This window comes from Somniosus microcephalus, chromosome 9, assembly GCF_052327205.1.
Source record: "Somniosus microcephalus isolate GS21.2 chromosome 9, FLI_Smic_1.0, whole genome shotgun sequence".
Taxonomy (NCBI): domain Eukaryota; kingdom Metazoa; phylum Chordata; class Chondrichthyes; order Squaliformes; family Somniosidae; genus Somniosus; species Somniosus microcephalus.
In genome coordinates, this window is record NC_140995.1 from 72,961,453 (window position 1) to 72,983,783 (window position 22,331).

Below are 22,331 nucleotides of genomic sequence, written 5' to 3' on the forward strand. Positions count from 1 at the left end.
CAAGAGGTGCCGCTCGCAGACCGAGTAGCTCCTCTCCACATCGGTGAGCACCCTGGAGGAGTAAACCACGGGTCTCAGCTTACCATGCCGCTCCTGGAGCAACACAGCGCTGAGGCTGTCCCCGCTGGCCGCCACCTCCAGGAAGAACTCCCTTCCCCCATCTATCGCTCCCAGGGCCGGTGCGGTCTGCAGCTTCCTTTTTAGGAGCTCGAACGCGGCCTGGCATCCTTCATCCCACGACCACTCCACTCCCTTGTGCAGGAGTCGGAGTAGCGGGGCTGCCATGGCCGCATAGTCCTCCATGAAGTCTCGGCAGTACCCGGTTAGCCCTAGAAACGACCTCACACCCTTTATAGTGACGGGGACCGGTAACTCCTGTACCACCTCCCTCCTAGCCCTATCGATGGCCCTTTCTCCGGCGCGGATGGTCAGCCCCAGGAACTTGACTTCCTTCTGACCGATCTGCGCCTTCTTTGGGTTAACCTTAAACCCCTTTCGGGTCAACAGCTCCAACAATTCAGCCAGCAGTGGGCCGTGCTCTCCGACCGTGTCGGTAAACAGGAGCAGGTCGTCCACATACTGCACTAACTGAAGGGGCTGACTGAACTCCTTCAGGCTGTCCGCCATGCATTGGTGGAAAATGCTGGGACTATTGTGGAAGCCTTGTGGCAAGCAGTTCCAAGTATATTGTTGCCCCTTAAAAGTAAAGGCAAATTTACACTGGTCCTCCCTCCGCACAGGGATTGACCAGAACCCATTAGAAATATCCAGCACCGTGAACGTGGTCGCGGATGCGGGAATACTCCCAATGAGGTCGGCCACTGCTGCCACTGTAGGGGCACATGCGGGGATGTTGCTGTTCAACACCCGATAGTCCACCGTGGCTCTCCAGGAATTGTCCGGTTTCTTAACCGGCCAAAGCGGAGAGTTCACATGGGTGGCTATAGGCCTTAGCACCCCCTGCTGTACCAGCGCTGATATGGCCACCTCCATATCAGCCTCTGCCTCCTTTGGGAAGTTGTACTGCTTTTGGGGCCGGGCCATGGGATCCCCATCTACCCTGACCTCAAAGCTGACGACTCTCCCACAGTCGTGTTTGTGCGTGGCGAACGCACCTAACTGAGCCTGCACTTCGGCCCTAAGTACTACCGGGATACCCTCCATCATTTCACCGAGGTCGTAACTCCCTTTCGGCTTCATGGCACACAGGGTTCCCTTCCCATCCTTTCCCGGGATTACTACTACTCCACTTTCCTTCCCGGTATTGGCCCCCCAAAGACAATGGTTCCTGAGGTCTACGAGGATCCCATGGCCCACGATGAAGTCGGCCCCTAGGATCCCTTTACCTCCCTCCACGTCCCATCTCACCAGGACACATGTCCACTTTGTGTGTAGTGCGCCCAAGCGGATCGAGAGCGGCCTGGAGAACGCACCCGTCTGCTCTGCCCCTGTGAACCCCGATAAGACGTATGGAACCCCGCTAGACAGAGGTGAGGCGGTGGGATTCTCCGTATGAATCACGGTGCAGGAAGCCCCCGTATCCAACAGATAAGTCCCCGTACCCTTCTCTACCTCCATCTGCACGAGCGGTCTCTTCCATCCGTCATACCGGAGCGCACACAGATAGACGGGCTGCGCGGGTTCCAGTCATTGCGGGCCACCTTGGGAAGGGGTTGGGGGAACCACTGGACCGGTGGTGGCTGCTATCTTACCCTTTGTGAGGACCAATGATCTCACTGAAGCTAGCAGCATGTCCAGCAGCTCTTGAGGAGCATTTGGCTCCGTTTTTTTTTCTGGGGCAGAGGTCAGGGTTGTAGCCGTGGCTTGGGCTGGGGCTGTTGGGACCTTCTCCCTATTATCCTTCCAAGGATTTTTGCCGTCCCAGCGCCAATGCCCTTCCTTTCCGCAACCATAGCAAGTTTGCCTGCTTTGGTTGGGACGGCTCCCTTCCTGTCGCCACTCCTTACGGGGCTGGTCACCAGGCCTGACCTCACAAACCTTCCCATTTTTCGGGGGGGTTTCACTATCTCTACCATTTCTAAAAGTGACTGTGAGTTGACGGATTACTGTCGCCTCCGTGGTCAGAGGGTTTCGGGGGTCGAACCAAGCCATTGACTGCATTCGAACGCGGGGCAGGGAGTTATTCATAAGGCACCTTAGCCAGTGAACTAACGGTTCCCCGTCCAGGTGCGCTCGCGCCGGCATTCCCGGGCACGCATCCTGGTAGACTGGCCACAGCCTGTCCGCGAACGCCTGCGGGAATTCCCCGGGGAGCTGGACTGTTCTCTCTACCCGGGAGAACGGACTCCCCTCGTTCATCCCCATGGCCTCCAGGATCTCTTCCTTGAGCTTGCCATAATTCTCCTGACCCCTCTTACACTCATCGGGTAGCGTCTGGAGGAGATCGCTACCCAGGGAGAACAGCATCATTTTGGCCTTTTCTGCCTCGTCGCAGTCATTCACACAGGCCGCCTGCTCTATCTCCCTAAAGTGTAGGGAAGGGTCCCCCCTCATGGTGAGCTTGGGGATGTAGCTCACCATGGAACGCAATTGTTGCGTACCGTGTGGAATCTGGAATTGGTTCTGGATGTCCCCAGTTTCCCCATCGTTACCGGGTGGTCCGTACCTCCGCTGTATAACGGGGTACACCGGTCCCGGTCCCTGACTCTCTCTTGGGCTAGCCTGGTCTACCTGGGGTTCTTCATCCCCCACCTGCTCCTGTTCCCAGACCTCTGGAAAACTAGGGGCTAGGGGTGGTGGCTGTGCAACCTCAGGTTCCCTAACCCGTTTAGTTCTAGGGGCTGCCTGCGGGACTGGGTTGCCGTTAAATTCGGCCTGGCCGATTTTTGGGCTAATGAGACATATCATCCCCTTTGCTTTGGCCAACTCCATACGTAGGCTTTCAATTTCCTGCCTACAGGGGCCGTGGTCTGCTTCCTCAAACCCCTGAGCGCAAGCCACCTTATAAGCTGCTTTTACCTCAGCTACTTTCTCCTCCTGTGCCTTAAGTTCCCCCGTGAGACTGCTAATTTCCGCCTTTAACTTCCTTTCTCTTTCCCTAGATTCTCTTGCTTGGTACTCAGCATGTTCTACCCTAAAACTAGCACTCCCCTCTAACTCAGCTATCTTGCCCTTTAGCCTTTCTACCCTGGCTTGGTGCTCATGCTGTACTTCAGCGGCCTGGCTTTCCATGTGCTCTACTTTCCCCCGATGATCCCGGACCATCGCTGCCCTCTCTTGGCTTATTGCTTCCAGGGCCACTCGCACTTTCCCTTCTGCTGCAACCTTTTCCTGCAGCTCTTGGGACAAATGCCTAATCTTAGATTCTTTACTGGCCACCGCGTGGTCCAGTACCAGAACCTGCTTTTTATAACACATGAGCCATACCGCTTTCTCAATGCCCTTGTGGTGTTTTTTACTAGCCGTCCACTGAGCGGCTGCCTTTAGGGGACGCTCGGCTCCTAACATGTCATACACCCATTTTTTCGCTACATTGACTTTCCCACACGCGTAGGAAGCTAACTTATCTTCCATCACATCTGTCTCACCCGAGTCTTTGTCCACCACACAAGGTTTCTGTAGCCAGTGTCCTGCTGCGGTCGCCATTCTGTAAGGGGTCGTTTTAACGAGCTTATGGTGTGCTAAATCAGTTTTGATTTTCGCACTACTCGTGAGTGGTTTTGAAGCGCTCCCCCCTCACGGTTCTAGACACTGGGCTTATTGCCAGACAACCTTTGTGTGTTGGCCCAACTCGTGACTCGGAAGACAAATGGTCAGATGAGACAGATTGAGTTTTAAATCAAAATGATCTTTATTTTTGAAAGAGAATGTACACAGAGAAAAATGGCAAGAATAAATGCAGACGAAAAATAACGTTTCTCACAGAGGACTAAATTATACACTGAGAAAAATAACTTTAAAGCATATAAACAGTTCTAAAATAGCGATAAGCTAAAAGTGGGCGTGAGGGAAGTGCACGGACACATCGAGGGATAAATCACACTCCTGACTTACAAATACCCTTAACATTACAAACCCTCCCGTTACTGAATATACCTCAATTATGTCAGTTAGGCAGAGTTGGGCCTTTATGCTCACCAGAATTTCAAAACCCTTCTGGACCTTGGTACTTCTTGTTATGTCTGGAATTTCCGATCTTCCTTATGGGACCGGCTCCTGGACCCTGTTACTTGGTGTCGTCCGGGACCTCCGACCTTCCTTATGGGACCGGCTCCTGGACTGGCTCTCCTGTACAAACTTTGGAAGTCCTCTGAAATCCTCGAGCCATTTTCTGTTCCGCACGGTCCTCGAACTCCTGATGGTAACTGGACTTGGACTTCACGGTGTGAACCGTCTCCGGAGGAGTCTTCCTTACTCTGGTCGAATCTTAGACTGACTTGCTGACGATTTACCTGAACGGTTATACTCTTTTCTGGCCCTAATCTTGGCACCAAATCAACCATTTTCCTTTGTTAAGGTTGCTTTAACAAAAGCAAGCACATTAATTTTAACTGCTCGCAAATCGAACTAATGGGAATCCGATTAGTGTCCCTTCGTTTGTGTGTGCTCAGCAGTTTCTGAGATCGGTTACCGCTTTGCCATAATGGGAATCCGTTTAGTGTCCCTCTGTTTGTGTGTGCTCAGCAGTTTCTGAGATCGGTTACCGCTCTGCCAGCGATTAGCGCACCTCCAGGTGCTAATAGTTTTGTTTACTGCTGTAACCACATTACAATATCAAAAACAGTAAGGTTCTGGATTCTTCTAATCGATGATGACTCAGACTGCTGTTCGGTACTGTGTGTGTGTCCTTTTGAACTGGGCCATGAGAACTGCCAACTCCATTCTGTGTTCTCACAATGTGGCCACTTCAGGGGCCCTACCCGTATACTGTATTTCATGGATTTTGGCGAATCCTACACCACTCAGTTTCCTGTCCTTGTGCCCACTCAGTTTCCTGTCCTTGTGCCCACTCAGTTTCCTGTCCTTGTGCCCACTCAGTTTCCTGTCCTTGTGCCCACTCAGTTTCCTGTCCTTGTGCCCACTCAGTTTCCTGTCCTTGTACCCGGTGATGCGCCATCAATTACTCAAAAGACTGAGGTTGAGCGAGTAACAATCAGGCTTTTATTAACTAAAGAATGAAGGTCTTGTCTTGAGTGGTCGACCCGTCCAGAATACTAAGGGACTGGGAGGTAGTCACTTATATACCTGGAATAGTGGGAGGAGTCAGCCGAAGCATGTCCAGACCTGTACCTATTGGAATACACATACAGACACAGACAGGTAGAACAGTGGTTTACCACACCCGGTCAGTGCCCTGTCCTTGTGCCCACTCACTGATCATCCTTGTGACCAGTCAGTGTCCTGTCCTTGTGCCCAGTTAGTGCCCTGTCCTTGTGCCCACTCCGTGCCCTGTCCTTGTGCCCACTCCGTGCCCTGTCCTTGAACCTGGTCAGTTCCCTGTCCTTGTGGCCAGTCAGTGCCCTGTCCTTATGGCCAGTCAGTGCCCTGTGCTTGTGCCCAGTCAGTGCCCTGTCCTTGTGCCCACTCAGTGCCCTGCCCTTGCAGCCTGCTTGTTCCTAACTTTGTTAATTTTAGCTGCAGATAATTTACTTGTTGGATGTAAAAATAAATACCAATTGAGCAGGATTTATTTCATTCCATTGACGTCTTTTTTTTTTAACAGTGGCTCCTCCTGACCATGAACATTTGAAAATGAAACTGGGGATCCTCATGCTTCAGTGCATTCCACCACTGAATGATCTTGATTTTACGTTAAGTGGGGTACTATATTGCAAAAGAATGAGGTCCTATTCTCTGTATTCATTCACTTTTATTGTACTTTAATATATTTGCTTGTTCTTGCTGGAGGTGTTTTGGAGAGCATACCTGTTTCTGACAGTGTTGCTTTATCTGCTCCGCTGTCACATCACATTGCTCCATTCTGAGGCCAATACCTAGAGACACTCACACATATTATGTGTTCTGAGAGTAGAACAGTCCACAGTACAACTGGAATGTGGCACATTCAAGAGCTAAGAAAAGTCAGTCCATCAAAGCCCATCCCTTGGTACCTTAACTCCCTATTGAAGCCCATCCCTCTTTCACATTAAATTTCCCATCGAAGCCCATCTATCTAGTAAATTAATTCTCCGATTCCGATCCCTCTGGTACTTTAAGTCTCTCATCAAAACCCAGCCCTTCAGGACATTAACTCTACCATTGAAGCCCAACTTTGTGAGGCTGTGGAATTCACTCCCAGAGTTAGTGGTTGCGGCAGAAACTATGTCAACATTAAAGATTAGGTTGGACAGGTGGATGAAGGAAAAGGAGATAAAGGGATAAGGACTATTTGCTGGTATGTAGGGTAAACACCGACATGGACTGGTTGGGCCAAATGGCCTGTTTCTGTGTTGTAATATCTATGTATTTCTAAGTAATAACTCTCCCATTGAAGACCATCCCTTTTGTACTCTAATCTCCCATTGAAACCCATTCATCTAGTACCCTAACTCACCCATTGAAGCTTGTCCTACTAGTATATTAACCCACCCATTGAAGCTTGTCCTACTAGTATATTAACCCACCCATTGAAGCTTGTCCTACTAGTATATTAACCCACCCATTGAAGCTTGTCCTACTAGTATATTAACCCACCCATTGAAGCTTGTCCTACTAGTATATTAACCCACCCATTGAAGCTTGTCCTGCTAGTATATTAACCCACCCATTGAAGCTTGTCCTGCTAGTATATTAACCCACCCATTGAAGCTTGTCCTACTAGTATATTAACCCACCCATTGAAGCTTGTCCTACTAGTATATTAACCCACCCATTGAAGCTTGTCCTACTAGTCTATTAACCCACCCATTGAAGCTCATCCCTCTGGTACATTAATTCTCCTATCGTGCCATCTAATTGCAAGTTCGATAACCCCAACTTTTTGCCCTTTTTCCCTTACTTAGAAGATTATTCCAAACATTTCTTCATTTCCGTTTAGCTGATAACAGGGATAATTTTATCACTAATTGTTTACCCAACAAAAACCAAGATCACCTTATTGAAAGTTTGAAGGAAGGAACCATTCTTGCTATCACATGGAGTAGTTGAGGCGAATCGCATAGATGAATTTAATGGGAAGTTAGATAAACACATGAGGGAGAAAGGAATAGAAGGATAGGGTGATAGGGTGAAGAGGGGTGAGAGGAGGCTCATGTGGAGCATGGACCTGTTGGGCCGAATGGCCTGTTTCTGTACATTTGATGTAATTTCTGAGGGCTTTTTAATTTACAAGAATTTGGGGGGAGAAATTCGGTGGGCTGCGCCACCAGTTAGTGCCTAAAGAGGGCACTCGGTGGCTTTAGCGCCACTGGCCATGCCTCCCGCGATATTTAGCTGGGGCGCTAATGGCGGCATTAGCCTGTTGCGCTGTGCCGCCACCAATGCATCATCGGTGTGCGCAGTGCCCCGCTACCGCCCCGATCGTGATATTTGGCAGCGATCTCCTCTGTAGCGCCGCTCGCTAATCGCACCCGGATCACGGGGCCTACCTGTGGCGGCAGTGGCGCAAATTAAGGTGGAGGTGTGGGGCGGCCGTTTTTTTCGGCGGCCGCCTGCCAGCACCTCCGTCCCCGGCCTCCTGTTCTCCCCCCGCGGCATTGCCGGCTGTTTTCCGAGAGCCCGGCACTTCTCCTCGGTGCCGGGCTCTTTTGCCGGCACTCGCGATCGCTCATCACGCTGCTGCAGGTCCCTCCCCCTTAAGAATGGGAGGAAGGCCTGCAGCACCGCAGCGCACCGTGCCGCAGCGTGTGGCGCTGCGGCAAGTTGCGCTGCGAGATTCAGTTTCAGCGCCCTAAGAGGGACGCGGAGCGCCTCGAGCCTCGCCCCGTGTCCCTCTTGGGGCGCTCAAGCTGAATTTCTGGCAAACGCTGTTGCTCCGATCGCAGTGCAAAATCTGGCGCCCAGGCGAGCTGGGCGCCCCGTTTGCAGCTCCACCCAATTTCTCCCCCTTGGTCTTTTAGTGGTAAGTTCTGTTTGGCATATCACCTGGTTTTATAGTCACACAGTATAACTGTTAGGAAAGGTGCACATAACAGGTACCAGGTCAGAGTAGAACATGATCAAGTTATATCAGTGAGGGTGTTGGTGTTGTACACTGTTATAATATGCACTGGATATACAGTTTGGTTTCTGTTCAGTTTCTGTGAAGGTACAGTACAGAGAGCTCCATGTCCTCTAACACCTCTTCCGTACATCACTGAATTCATCACACTGAGCCAGTTTATACTCTGTCACAGAAACTCACAAGGAACAAAACGAGCAGGAGCACAAAACTACAGTATGTTTTTTTTAAAAAGATCAGAACTGGTCCTGCTTCTGCCCATCTTCTTATGCTCGTGAAGAGGGAACGTCCAGCATGTGAACCGCAACATGCCGTTAAACCATTCAATGCAAAACCTGCGCCCAGCTACACATGGCCAGAAACAGCAAGACCAACGCATCAATGGAAGGAATGAAAATGCTCTCACTATTAGAAATAATAATGGGAAGACCCGAAGAATTTTAATGCATATATCCGTTCCCCTTCCCTTCCCATCCTATATATTCCAATCTAATCTAATCCATGTGTTGGTGTTGTCCTGTCCCAGTGTGCCAGTGCTGCCCTGTGCCAGTGATGTGTCGTACCATGCTAGTGCCAGTGCTCTGCCAATACTGTGCTGTACTGTGCCAGTATTGTGCTGTGCCAGTGATAGTTGGCTTAAGAACAAAATAAATGAGCTTAAAAAAATGTTTATTACAACCATCAGTCAAACATTTAATGGCCCAGAAATTTGGGTCGGAGGCTTCCCGCGGGTGCAAGCCCCCGACCTGCACTTACCTAGCGTGCCGGCCATTGAGCTGTGGGCCCGCGTGGGATTCCGATCCTGGGCCTGCTCCAACTGCTGGCACGCAGTGTTTGCATATCCCAGGGGTGCAGTTAGTTCGATGCGACCCCTGGGATCACGTGGGCCATGGAGAGCCAATGGTAGCAAGGAAATGCCCATTCATAAAATTGACAGGAACAGTTGTCAAAACTATAAATACTATAAGCCACAAAACATCACTAAAACTTCAAATAATTTTTTTTTTAAATCACATTTTTAAAATAACTATAAATTACATAAAATAACTATTTTAAACAATATTTTAAATTTTTGAAAAAATTAATTACATTTTCTAACGGGGCTAAAAATGAACTTACCTTTCTTTAAAGTGTTTAAAAATAATAAACCTGTGGAAAAAATGTTTTAATTTTAATTAATTCAGCACTTGCGCCTGCTTTTTACATATGTAACTCCTGGAGACTTACCCTCCTGGAGAAACCTGCTTGAGAACTTGGTGAGACCACACCTTGAGTACTGTGTGTAGTTTTGGTCACGTTACCTGAGGAAGGATGTTCTTGCCATGGAAGGGGTGATGCGCCATCAATTACTCAAAAGACTGAGGTTGAGCGAGTAACAATCAGGCTTTTATTAACTAAAGAATGAAGGTCTTGTCTCGAGTGGTCGACCCGTCCAGAATACTAAGGGACTGGGAGGTAGTCACTTATATACCTGGAATAGTGGGAGGAGTCAGCCGAGGCATGTCCAGACCTGTACCTATTGGAATACACATACAGACACAGACAGGTAGAACAGTGGTTTACCACAAGGGGTTCAGCGAAGATTCACAAGGCTGATCCCTGGGATGGCAGGAATGACGTATGAGGAGAGATTGGGTCGATTGGGCTTATATTCGCTGGAGTTTAGAAGAATGAGAGGGGATCTCATTGAAACTTATAAAATTCTGACAGGTCTGGACAAACTAGATGCAGGTAGAATGTTCCCGATGGTCGGGGAGTCCAGAACCAGGGGTCATAGTCTAAGGATAAGGGGTAAGCCATTTAGGACAGAGATGAGGAAGAATTTCTTCACCCAGAGAGTGGTGAACCTGTGGAATTCTCCACCACAGAAGGCGGTTGAGGCCAAGTCTTTAAATATATGCAAGAAGGAGTTAGATATATTTCTTAGAGCTAAAGGTATCAAGGGATATGGGGAGAAGGCAGGTACGGGGTACTGAGTTTGCACGATCAGCCATGATCTCATCGAATGGTGGAACAGGCTCGAGGGGCCGAATGGCCTACTCCTGCTCCTATCTTCTATGTTTCTATGTAAAAAAAACGTAAGTTCCATGCGCACGCGCTGCCTCTCCGGCGTACGCGTTTGACCTCTGAGCTCCTTCCTTTAAGGGAATGGAAATTCCGGTTTCCCACGCATGCGCAGTGCATGCACGAAACCAGCACTTCCGTTGGGCCTACGGGAGAGTACCCCGTGCTTACTCACCTGTGGAGACCCGAATTTCTGGGCCATTATAAATTGGCACAATCCCAGTCTAACATCATGGTCTGCATCCTCCAGAGGAGTTCTCATTTCTCTCACCACATTTCCTAATGCAGTGTTTGTTTTATTGTTTTGTTCTAAGATGTTAATGAATCACCAGTGAAATCCAACAAAAATTCACCTGCCATTCACCTGGAGATGTGAAATAGCTTCGATGTCGACTTTTAACCTTTGGTTTGGATTCTGATCTGCATTTTGTACTGTTTAAAGCAATTTTATATTGATGAGATGGAGATAATAGAAATAAAGTGGCTGTCTATTGTCAGTACTGTGTCTGTTTCCTGTCTTGAAACTGTCCGCTTTTCACAATCAGTAGACTATTTCCTAATGAAAGACTCCTGTGCCCTCAATTTTTTTCCTTGGGAATCCAAAACTAGGGATCATAAATATAAGATAGTCACTAATAAATCCAGTAGGGAATTCAGGAGAAACTTCTTTACCCAGAGAGGTGGGAATGTGGAACTCGCTAGCACAAGGAGTAGTTGAAGCGAATAGCAAGGGGAAGCTAGATAAATACATGAGGGAGAAAGGAATAGAAGGATAGGCTGATGGGGTGAGATGAAGAGGGGTGGGAGGAGGCTCGTGTGGAGCATAAACACTGGCACAGACCTGTTGGGCCGAATGGCTTGTTTCTGTATTGTACATTTGATGTAATTCTACGTAATCCCTCCTTTTCACCTGGGATGGGTTGTGCTGTGTCAGTTACAGTCCATGGGTTGAGTTGATACAGCGAGTGTCAGTGCTCATGAAGGGAGTTGCTAAACATTTGGGGTTGCTTTTGTCCATTTGTATATCAGACTATCACGCAGGTGAAGCCCAGCACCCTCCGTCCCTGGGAAGGCTTTCACTTGCTCCGAGAGCGAGGGAAAATACCATAGAACTCCCAGGGAGTGAACAGAGCCCCCTTCCTAGGTCATCTCAGATTGCACTTCAATCCTGTAATGCCATGGAAATTTTTCATCCTCCAATATCCTGCAGAACAATATGGTTTTCAGCTTCACCTGCCAAACCAATTTATTAATCAGTAACAGAACAAGTGAATTACAGCAGTCACACTGTGGCAAAGCCACCAACGGACTCCTGTACAAATGTATAACTGTCTTTAACAGAGTGCTACAGCACCTATGTTTGTTTACTGCATGTAAATAGCCTTTCTGGATAAGTCCCAGAATCAACGCGATGACATCATCACGTTGGTCACGTGATGCCCTGAATGGCGGGAAACGTGATGACGTCATGATGTCAGAGAGTGGGAGGTTCCCAAACCAGACCTCGTGAAACCAGCACCTGAAAAGACCTGTTAACTGTTGCTCCTGCATGCCTTTGTTTTGTTCTCTAGTTTTAATTAAACTTTGTTTATTTATCGAACTGACTCGACCTCAGTACTTTAGTTGGGGATCGGTCGATTCCTACATTGGTGACCCCGAAGCTTCGCGGACAATTTTCACGGAGGACGCGCAGAATAAACGATGGATGTGAATGCATGTAGTTTCATGCCAACTCCCTCAATTTTGGGAACAACAGGCAGCCTCCTGGTTCGTCCAAGCGGAGGCTCAGTTCCAGCTTCGGAACATCGTGCTGGATCAGACCCGTTATCTTTGCATGGTCTCCACACTGGACAGCTCGACAGCTTCCTGAATCATCAGTCTGCTGGAGACCCCGCCCGTGGATAACAAGTATGATACACTTAAGGCGCGACTTATGCAGGTATTCGGCCTCACGAAAGCGGAGCGCGTGCAACGTTTGCTCACACTCCCCGGGTTAGGCGATGCTAAGCTGTCTGAGTTGATGAGCCAAATGCTCACATTCCTTGGGTCTGAGCCGCAGTGTTTTCTGTTTCGGGAACTGTTCCTGAGCCAGCTCCCCAAGCAGGTGCAAACAGCCCTCACCAGGTCAGAGGCTACGGACGGTGTAGCGCTCGCGGCCGAAGCCGACACCATTTATGCGGTGACGCAGCAGTACTGTGTCACTTTGAAGCATCCCGCCCCGAAGAACCCCGCCTCGGCGCCTCCACCGACCGTCCTCTGCTACTACCACGCCCGTTTCGGTCCGAAAGCCAGCTGCTGCCGACCCCCATGTAGTTTTGTGCCAACTGCACCGAGAAAGCAGCAACACCAATTGCGAGAACGGAAGAGCAACCCCGAGGTCGATTTCGTATCTACGATGGCAGTTGGCGATCCCGGGAAATTGTTGTATATCACCGACTCCATTTCGGGCCGGCGGTTCTTGTGCGACACGGGCGCACAGTGCAGCATCCTCCCTGCTTCGCTCCTTGACGTCAGGTCAGGGAGGCGAGGTTCTCCACTCCAGGCCGCCAACGGCAGCGCTATTCGTACATTCGGGAAGCGGCGGACCCAGGTGTGTTTCGGCGGGCAACTTTTCAACTGGGAGTTTATAACCGTCAAACTAGCACAGGCAATCCTCGGCACTGATTTCTTCTGTACCAATGGCCTATTGGTTGATTTACGTAATCACTGTCTGATTCATGCTGCCACGTTTGCCTCCATCCCCTGTTTTCGGGGCTCAGGCGCACCCCACGCGGGTTCCTGCACCGAGCCAGCGCCCGACGACTTCACCCGCCTGCTTGGGGAATTTCCGGATCTCACTCGACCCACCTTCTCGACGACGATCGCTAAACATGGTGTTGAACACCACATCGTGATGACCGGCCCCCCGGTTTACACCCAGGCTCGTCGACTGGAGGCCAGTAAACTCGAGGCCGCGAAGGCAGAGTTCGCCACCATGGAGCGGCTGGGAATCGTTCGCCGGTCGGATAGTCCCTGGTCGTCACCGCTGCATATCGTACCAAAGGTGGTTGGCGGCCCTGCGGCGATTATCAGCGCCTCAATGAGGTCACGACACCGGACCGGTACCCGATACCATACATCCAAGATTTCTCCACTCATTTAGCAGGCAATTTGTTCTTCTCCAAAATCGACCTCGTCCGGGGGTGCCATCAAGTGCCCGTCCACCCCCAAGACATCCAGAAGACGGCGGTCATTACCCCGTTTAGACTTTTTGAATTCCTCCGAATGCCTTTCGGTCTCAAAAATGCGGCGCAGGCGTTCCAGCGCCTTATGGATTCGGTGCTGCAGGATCTCAAGTTTCTCTTTGTGTATCTCGATGACATCCTCGTCGCCAATGCTTCGAAAGAGGAACATCTACAACACCTGCACCTCCTTTTTCGCCACCTCCATCAGCATGGCCTTATAATTAACCCGAACAAATGTCAATTCGGACTGAGGCAGATCGACTTTTTGGGCCATCGTATCACTACAGCAGGGGCACTGCCGCTCCGGTCAAAGGTGGCAGCCATCGCCGCTTTCCCGCGCCCACAATCCATTAAAGCGCTCCAGGAGTTCCTCGGAATGGTAAACTTTTACCATCGGTTTGTCCCCCGAGCCGCGCAGCTAATGTGGCCGCTCTACGAGGCACTCGGAGGGAAGCCGGGGAAGGAACCTATAGTTTGGACGCTGGAGATGGATTGCACTTTTGTGGACACGAAGGAGGCCTTCGCCAACGCGATGATGTTGGCGCACCCGCTGCCTGGTGCCACCATCGCGCTCATGACGGACGCTTTGGACTATGACGTCGGTGCCGTGCAGGAGCAATGGGTCGATGGGACGTGGCAACCACTGGCATTTTTTAGTCGCCAGTTGCGTCGTAACGAGCGTAGCTACAGCACGTTCGACAGGGAGCTGTTGGCGTTGTTTCTGACCATCCGCCATTTTCGCTTTCTATTGGAAGGACGCCAATTCACCGTGTTTGTGGATCACAAGTCCCTGACGTTTGCCATGGCCAAGACGACTGAGCCGTGGTCGGCTCGGCAGCAACGACAACTCACCTTTATTTCCAAGTTTACCACCAACATCTGGCACATGGCCAGCAAGGACAACGTGGTCGCCGATTGCCTCTCGCGTGCGACCATCCAGGCCGTCCAGCTGGGACTCGATTATTCGCTCATGGCTGCTGACCAAGCAGCTGATCCGGAAACGCAGGCTTTCCGCTCCGACTCGTCCTGCCTGCAGCCAACGGATGTGCTTTTCCACTCGGCGCCCGATCGTTCCGCTGTCCTGGTGCAGGAACGTGGTCGATACCATTCACGGGCTTGCGCACCCGGGCGTGCGGGCTTCACAAAAATTGCTAGCATCCAAGTTCGTCTGGAGGGGAATGAGAAAAGATGTGCGCGACTGGGCCAACACCTGCGTCGTGTGCCAGAGGGCTAAGGTGCAGCGCCACGTCAAAGCTCCCGTCGCCGTATTCGAGGTACCGGAGCGGCGGTTCGATCATGTTCATGTCGACCTCGTGGGTCCACTGCCGCCATCACAAGGTTCCACACATCTTCTGACAATAGTCGACCATACCACCAGGTGGCCGGAGGCCATTCCTTTGACGCCCACCACCTCCACGGATGTCGCCCGGGCTTTTCTTTTGTCCTGGGTTGCACGTTTTGGCGTTCCGTCTGATATTTCGTCGGATCGTGGGCCGCAATTCTCGTCTGCTTTGTGGAATGCCGTGGCTTCGGGTTTGGGCACCAAGCTCCATCGGACCACGGCTCACCATCCGCAGGCCAACGGATTATGTGAACGCTTTTATCAATCCTTGAAGGCGTCGCTGCGGGCCACCCTCCAAGGGACTGGATGGATGGACAAGCTGCCGTGGGTGATGCTCGGGTTACGCACAGCGCCTAAAGAGGACCTGCAGGCATCGGCCGCGGAACTGGTTTATGGCCAGCCACTCAGGGTGCCCGGCGAGTTTCTTCCGTCACTGACGCGTCCGTGGTCAGCGGCTGAACAACTGGAGGCTCACCGGGCTGCAGCACACTCTTTCCGGCCCATTCCGACGTCGCAGCCCGGGTTGCCTGCATCACACGTTCCGCCGGAGCTTATGCGGGCTAAATTCGTTTTCGTCCAGCATGACGCCCACCGTAGTCCTCTCACGCCTCCATATACAGGCCCTTTCCAAGTACTGCAGGCGGGTGCCAAGAGTTTTTTAGTGGACGTCGGGGGTAAACCTGACCACATTTCCGTGGACCGCCTCAAGGCCGCACACCTGGACCTCGAGCAACCGGTCGAGGCAGCACAGGCGCACCTGACCCGACTGTTCCGCAGACTAGCTCATCGACTGCACAACCCATTCCTCTCCGGGAATATCGGAATCGTTCGGACAGGCTTGTCCGACCTCCTCTGCGATTGACTTTTGAGATTAAAGACACTTCTGGGGGGGGCGCATGTGGTAAAGCCACCAACGGACTCCTGTACAAATGTATAACTGTCTTTAACAGAGTGCTACAGCACCTATGTTTGTTCACTGCATGTAAATAGCCTTTCTGGATAAGTCCCAGAATCAACGCGATGACGTCATCACGTTGGTCACGTGATGCCCCGAACGACGGGAAACGTGATGACTTCATGACATCAGAGAGTGGGAGGTTCCCAAACCAGATCTCGTGAAACCAGCACCTGAAAAGACCTGTTTACTGTTGCTCCTGCATGCCTTTGTTTTGTTCTCTAGTTTTAATTAAACTTCGTTTATTTATTCAACTGACTTGACCTCAGTACTTTAGTTGGGGATCGGTCGATTCCTACAACACGACAGATATTTTTACAATAGTGCTTCATGCATCTGCAGCTGAGGCCGTGTAATCAGTGCTCTTGTACCAGGGCCGTGTAACCGGGGCTCCAGCACCTGTGGCCGTGTAACCAGGGCTCCTGCACCTGTGGCCGTATAACCGGGGCTGCTGCACCTGTGGCCGTGTAACCGGGGCTGCTGTACCTGTGGCCGTGTAACTGGGGCTCCTGTACCTGTGGCCGTGTAACTGGGGCTCCTGCACCTGTGGCTGTGTAACCGGGGCTCCTGTACCTGTGGCCGTGTAACTGGGCCTCCTCCACCTGTGGCCGTGTAACCGGGGCTTCTGCACCTGTGGCCGTGTAACCAGGGCTCCTGCACCTGTCGCCATGTAACCGGATCTCCGGTGCCTGTGGCCGTGTAACCGGGTCTCCGGCTCCTGTCGGTGTGTAACCAGGGCTCCTGCACCTGTGGCCATGTAACCGGGGCTCCTGCACCTGTGGCCGTGTAACCGGGGCTCCTGCACATGTGGCCGTGTGACCGGGGCCCCTGCTCCTGTGGCCGTGTAACTGGGGCATCTGTGGCCGTGTAACCGGGGCTCCTGTAACTGTGGCCGTGTAACCGGGGCTCGTGTACCTATGGCCATGTAACCGGGCCTCCTGTAACTGTAGACATGTAACCGGGGCACCTGTACCTGTGGCTGTGTAACCGGGGCTCCTCGACTTGTCGGCGTGTAGGCGGGGCACCTGTGGCCATGTAATCGGGGCTCCTGTAACTGTGGCCATGTAACCAGGGCTCCTGTAGCTGTGGCCGTGTAACCGGGGCTCTTGCATCTGAGGCTGTATAACCGGGGCTCCTGCGGCCATGTAACCACAGCTCTACCTGTGGTTGTGTAGCCCGGACTCCTGTGGCCGTGTAACCGGGGCTCCTGCACTTGTGGCTGTGTAACCGGGTCTCCGGTGCCTGTGGCCGTGTAACCAGGTCTCTGGTACCTTTGGCAGTGTAACCGGGGATCCTGCACCTATGGCCGTGTAACCGGGGCTCCTGCACCTGTGGCCTTGTAACCGGTGTTCCTGTGGCCGTGCAACCGTGGCTCCTGTAGCTGTCAGTGTGTAACCGGGGCACCTGTACCTGTGGCTGAGAAACCGGGGCTCCGGCACCTGTCGGTGTGTAACCGGGGCTCCTGCACCTGTGGCCATGTAACCGGGGCTCCTGCACCTGTGGCCATGTAACCGGGGCTCCTGCACCTGTGGCCGTGTAACCGGGGCTCCTGCACATGTGGCCGTGTGACCGGGGCCCCTGCTCCTGTGGCCGCGTAACTGGGGCACCTGTGGCCATGTAACCGGGGCTCCTGCACCTGTGGCCGTGTAACCGGGGCGCCTGCACATGTGGCTGTGTGACCGGGGCCCCTGCTCCTGTGGCCGTGTAACTGGGGCACCTGTGGCCGTGTAACCGGGGCTCCTGTAACTGTGGCCATGTAACCAGGGCACGTGCACCTATGGCCATGTAACTGTGGACATGTAACCGGGGCACCTGTGACAGTGTAAATGGGCCTCCTGTAGCTGTGGCCATGTTACCGGGGCTCCTTGACCTGTCGGCGTGTAAGCAGGGCACCTGTGGCCATGTAATCGGGGCTCCTGTAACTGTGGCCATGTAACCAGGGCTCCTGTAGCTGTGGCCGTGTAACCGGGGCTCTTGCATCTGAGGCTGTATAACCGGGGCTCCTGCGGCCATGTAACCACAGCTCCTGTACCTGTGGTCATGTAACCCAGACTCCTGTGGCCGTGTAACCGGGGCTCCTGCACTTGTGGCTGTGTAACTGGGGCTCCTGCACATGTGGCCGTGTAACCGGAGTATCTTCACCTGTGGCCGTGTAACCCGGTCTCCTGCACCTGTGGCTGTGTAACCAGGGCTCCTGTACCTGTGGCCATGTAACCGGGGCTACTGCACCTGCGGCCGTGTAACCGGGGCACCTGCACCTGTGGCCATGTAACCAGGCCTCCTGCACCTGTGGCCATGATAATGGAGTCCTGTTACCTGTGGCCGTGTAACCGGGGCACCTGCACATGTGGCCTTATAACCGGGGCTCCTGTAACTGTGGCCGTGTAACCGGGGCTCCTGTAACTGTGGCCGTGTAACTGGGGCACGTGCACTTGTGGCCGTGTAACCAGGGCTCCTCGACTTGACTGCGTGTAACTGGGGCACCTGTGGCCATGTAATCGGGGCTCCTGTAACTGTGGCCATGTAACCAGGGCTCCTGTAGCTGTGGCCGTGTAACCGGGGCTCTTGCATCTGAGGCTGTATAACCGGGGCTCCTGCGGCCATGTAACCACAGCTCCTGTACCTGTGGTCATGTAACCCGGACTCCTGTGGCCGTGTAACCGGGGCTCCTGCACTTGTGGCTGTGTAACTGGGGCTCCTGCACATGTGGCCGTGTAACCGGAGTATCTTCACCTGTGGCCGTGTAACCCGGTCTCCTGCACCTGTGGCTGTGTAACCAGGGCTCCTGTACCTGTGGCCATGTAACCGGGGCTACTGCACCTGCGGCCGTGTAACCGGGGCACCTGCACCTGTGGCCATGTAACCAGGCCTCCTGCACCTGTGGCCATGATAATGGAGTCCTGTTACCTGTGGCCGTGTAACCGGGGCACCTGCACATGTGGCCTTATAACCGGGGCTCCTGTAACTGTGGCCGTGTAACCGGGGCTCCTGTAACTGTGGCCGTGTAACTGGGGCACGTGCACTTGTGGCCGTGTAACCAGGGCTCCTCGACTTGACTGCGTGTAACTGGGGCACCTGTGGTCATGTAACCGGGGCTCCTGTACCTGTCGGTGTGTAACTGGGGCACCTCTGGCCGTGTAACCAGGACTCCTGTACCTGTGGCTGAGAAACCGGGGCTGCTTTAGATGTGGCAGTGTAACTGGGGCTCCTGCACCTGTGGCCGTGTAACCGGGGCTCCTGCACCTGTGGCCGTGTAATCGTGGCTCCTGCACTTGTGGCCGTGTAACCGGGGCACCTGTAACTGTGGCCGTGTAACCGGGGCATGTGCACCTGTGACCATGTAACTGGGGCTGCTGCACCTGCGGCCGTGTAATTGAGGGCTCCTGCACCTATGGCTGTGTAACCGGGGCTCCTCGAACTGTGGCCATGTAACCGGGGCTCCTGCACCTGTCGGCGTGTAACCGGGGCACCTGCATCTGAGGCCGTGTAACCGGGGCTCCTGTGGCCGTGTAACCGGGGCTCCTGTGGCCATGTAACCGGGGCTTCTGCACCTGTGGCCATGTAACCAGGGCTTCTGCACCTGTGGCCGTGTAACCGGGGCTGCTGCACCTGTGGCTGAGAAACCGGGGCTGCTTTACATGCGACAGTGTAACTGGGGCTTTTGCAACTGTGGCCGTGTAACTGGGGCTCCTGCACCTATGGCCGTGTAACCGGGGCTCCTCGACCTGTGGCCATGTAACCGGGGCTCCTCGACCTGTGGCCATGTAACCGGGGCTCCTCGACCTGTGGTCATGTAACCGGGGCTCCTGCACCTGTGACCGTGTAACCGGGGTGCCTGTGGCCGTGTAACCGGGGCTCCTCGACCTGTCGGCGTGTAACCGGGGCACCTGCATCTGAAGCCGTGTAACCGGGGCTTCTGTGGCCATGTAACCGGGGCTCCTTTACTTGTGGCTCTGCAACCGGGGCTCCTGCATCTGAAGCCGTGTAACCCAGCATCCTGTGGCCGTGTAACCGGGGCTGCTGCACCTGTGGCTGTGTAACCAGGGCTCCTGTAACTGTGGCGGTGTAACCGGGGCACGTGCTCCTGTGGCCGTATAACTGGGACTCCTGTACCTGTGGCTGAGAAACCGGGGCTCCTGCACCTGTCGGTGTGTAACCGGGGCACCTGTGGCTGTGTAACCGGGGCTCCTGCACCTGTTGCCATGTAACCGGGGCACCTGTGGCCGTGTAACCGGGGCTCCTGTAACTGTGGCCGTGTAACCAGGGCACCTGCGGCCATGTAACTGGGGCTCCTGTAACTGTGGACATGTAAAGTGGGCTCCTGTAGCTGTGGCCATGTTACCGTGGCTCCTCGACCTGTCGGCGTGTAACCGGGGCACCTGTGGCCATGTAATCGGGGCTCCTATGACTGTGGTCATGTAACCGCGACACCTGCACCTGTGGCCGTGCAACCGGGGCTCCTGCACCTATGGTCGTGTAACCGGGGCTACTGTAGCTGTGGCCGTGTAACCGGGGCTCACAGACTCACAGAACTCACAGAAACCCCACAATGCAGATAGAGGCCATTTCGGCCCATCGAGCCTGCACCGACACATATCCCACCCGATCCCCGTAACCCCTACACCAACACATATCCCACCCTATCCCCGTAACCCCACGTATTTAATCCCCCTAACACTAACGGTCAATTTTTATCATAGCCAATCAACCTAACCCGCACATCTTTGGACTGTGGGAGGAAACCGGAGCACCCGGAGGAAACCCACGCAAACACGGGGAGAATGTGCAAACTCCACACAGACAGTCGCCCGAGGCCGGATTCGAACCTGGGTCCCTGGCGCTGTGAGGCAACAGTGCTAACCACTATGCCACCGTGCTGCCCGGGCTCTTGCATCTGAGGCCGTATAACCAGGGCTCCTGCGGCCATGTAACCGCAGCTCCTGTACCTGTGGTCGTGTAACCCGGACTCCTGTAACTGGGGCACCTGTGGCCGTGTAAAGTGGGCTCCTGTAGCTGTGGCCGTGTTACCGGGGCTCCTCGACCTGTCGGCGTGTAACCGGGGCACCTGTGACCATGTAATCGGGGCTCCTATGACTGTGGCCATGTAACCGCGACACCTGCACCTGTGGCCGTGCAACCGGGGCTCCTGCACATGTGGCTGTGTAACCGGGGCTCCTGCACATGTGGTCTTGTAACCGGAGCATCTGCACCTGTGTCCGTGTAACCAGGGCTCCTGTACCTGTGGCCGTGTAACCTATGCTCCTGCACCCGTGGCCATGTGATGCGGGCCCCTGCACCTGTGGCTGTGTAACCGGGGCTCCTGTACCTGTCGGTGAGTAACCGGGGCACCTGTGGCCATGTAACCGGGACTCCTGTACCTGTGGCTGAGAAACCGGGGCAGCTTTACATGTGGCATTGAAACCGGGGCTCCTGTATCTGTGGCTGTGTAACCGGGGCTACTGTAACTGTGGCCATGTAACCGTGGCACATGCACCTGTGGCCGTTTAACCGGGACTCCTGTACCTGTGGCTGAGTAACGGGGCACCTGCACCTGTCAGTGTGTAACCGGGGCACCTGTGGCCATGTAAACGGGGCTCCTGCACCTGTGGCTGTGAAACCAGAACTCCTGCACCTGTGGCCGTGTAACCGGGGCTCCTGCACCTGTGGCCGTGTAACTGGGGCACCTGTGGCCTTGTAAATGGGCCTCCTGTAGCTGTGGCCGTGTTACCGGGGCTCCTCGACCTGTCGGCGTGTAATCGGGGCACCTGTAACTGTGGCCATGTAACCGGGGCTCCTGTAGCTGTGGCCGTGTAACTGGGGCTCTTTCATCTGAGGCCGTATAACCACGGCTACTGCGGCCATGTAACCACAGCTCCTATACCTGAGGTTGTGTTACCCGGACTCCTGTGGCCGTGTAACCGGGGCTCCTGCACCTGTGGCTGTGTAACCGGGGCTCCTACACATGTGGCCATGTAACCCGGGCTCCTGCACCTGCGGCCATGTAACCGGGGCTCCTGAACCTGCGGCCATGTAACCGGGGCTCCTGAACCTGTGGCCATGTAACCGGGGCTCCTGCACTTGTGGCCGTATAACTGGGGCTCCTGTACCTGTGGCCGTGTAACGGGGGCTCCTACACATGTGGCCGTGTAACCGGAGCATCTGCACCTGTGGCCATGTAACCGGGGCTCCTGCACCTGTGGCCATGTAACCGGGGCTCCTGCACCTGTGGCCGTATAACCGGGGCTCCTGTACCTGTGGCCATGTAACCGGGGCTACTGCACCTGTGGGCGTGTAACCGGGGCTCCTGTAACTGTGGCCATATAACCAGGGCTCCTGTACCGGTGACCATGTAACCGGGGCACCTGTGGCCGTGTAACCGGGGCTCCTGTGGCCGTGTAATCGGGGCTCCTTTACCTGTGGCTGTGAAACTGGGGCTTCTGCACCTGTGGCCCAGGTAACCAGGGCACCTGCACCTGTGGATGTGTGACTGAGGCTTCAGCACCTGTGGCCGTGTAACCGGGGCCCCTGTGCCCATGTAACCGGGGCTCTTGCATCTGTGGCTGTGCAACCGGGTCTCCAGTACCTGTGCCCGTGTAACCGGGGCTCCTGCATCTGTGGCCGTGTAAC

At 53.8% G+C, this 22,331-nt stretch overlaps 1 protein-coding gene across 1 annotated transcript in view; it reads left to right on the plus strand.

The window, feature by feature from the left end:
- Positions 1 to 10,680, plus strand: part of capn9 (calpain 9) — a 536,943-nt gene extending 526,263 nt beyond the window's left edge. The window contains exon 20 of the mRNA XM_085996768.1: positions 5,684 to 10,680. Within this exon, the coding sequence (XP_085852894.1) occupies positions 5,684 to 5,710 (27 nt within the window). The 3' untranslated portion in view covers positions 5,711 to 10,680. The remainder of the gene's footprint in view (positions 1 to 5,683) is intronic.
- The last annotated feature ends 11,651 nt before the right edge of the window (positions 10,681 to 22,331 follow it).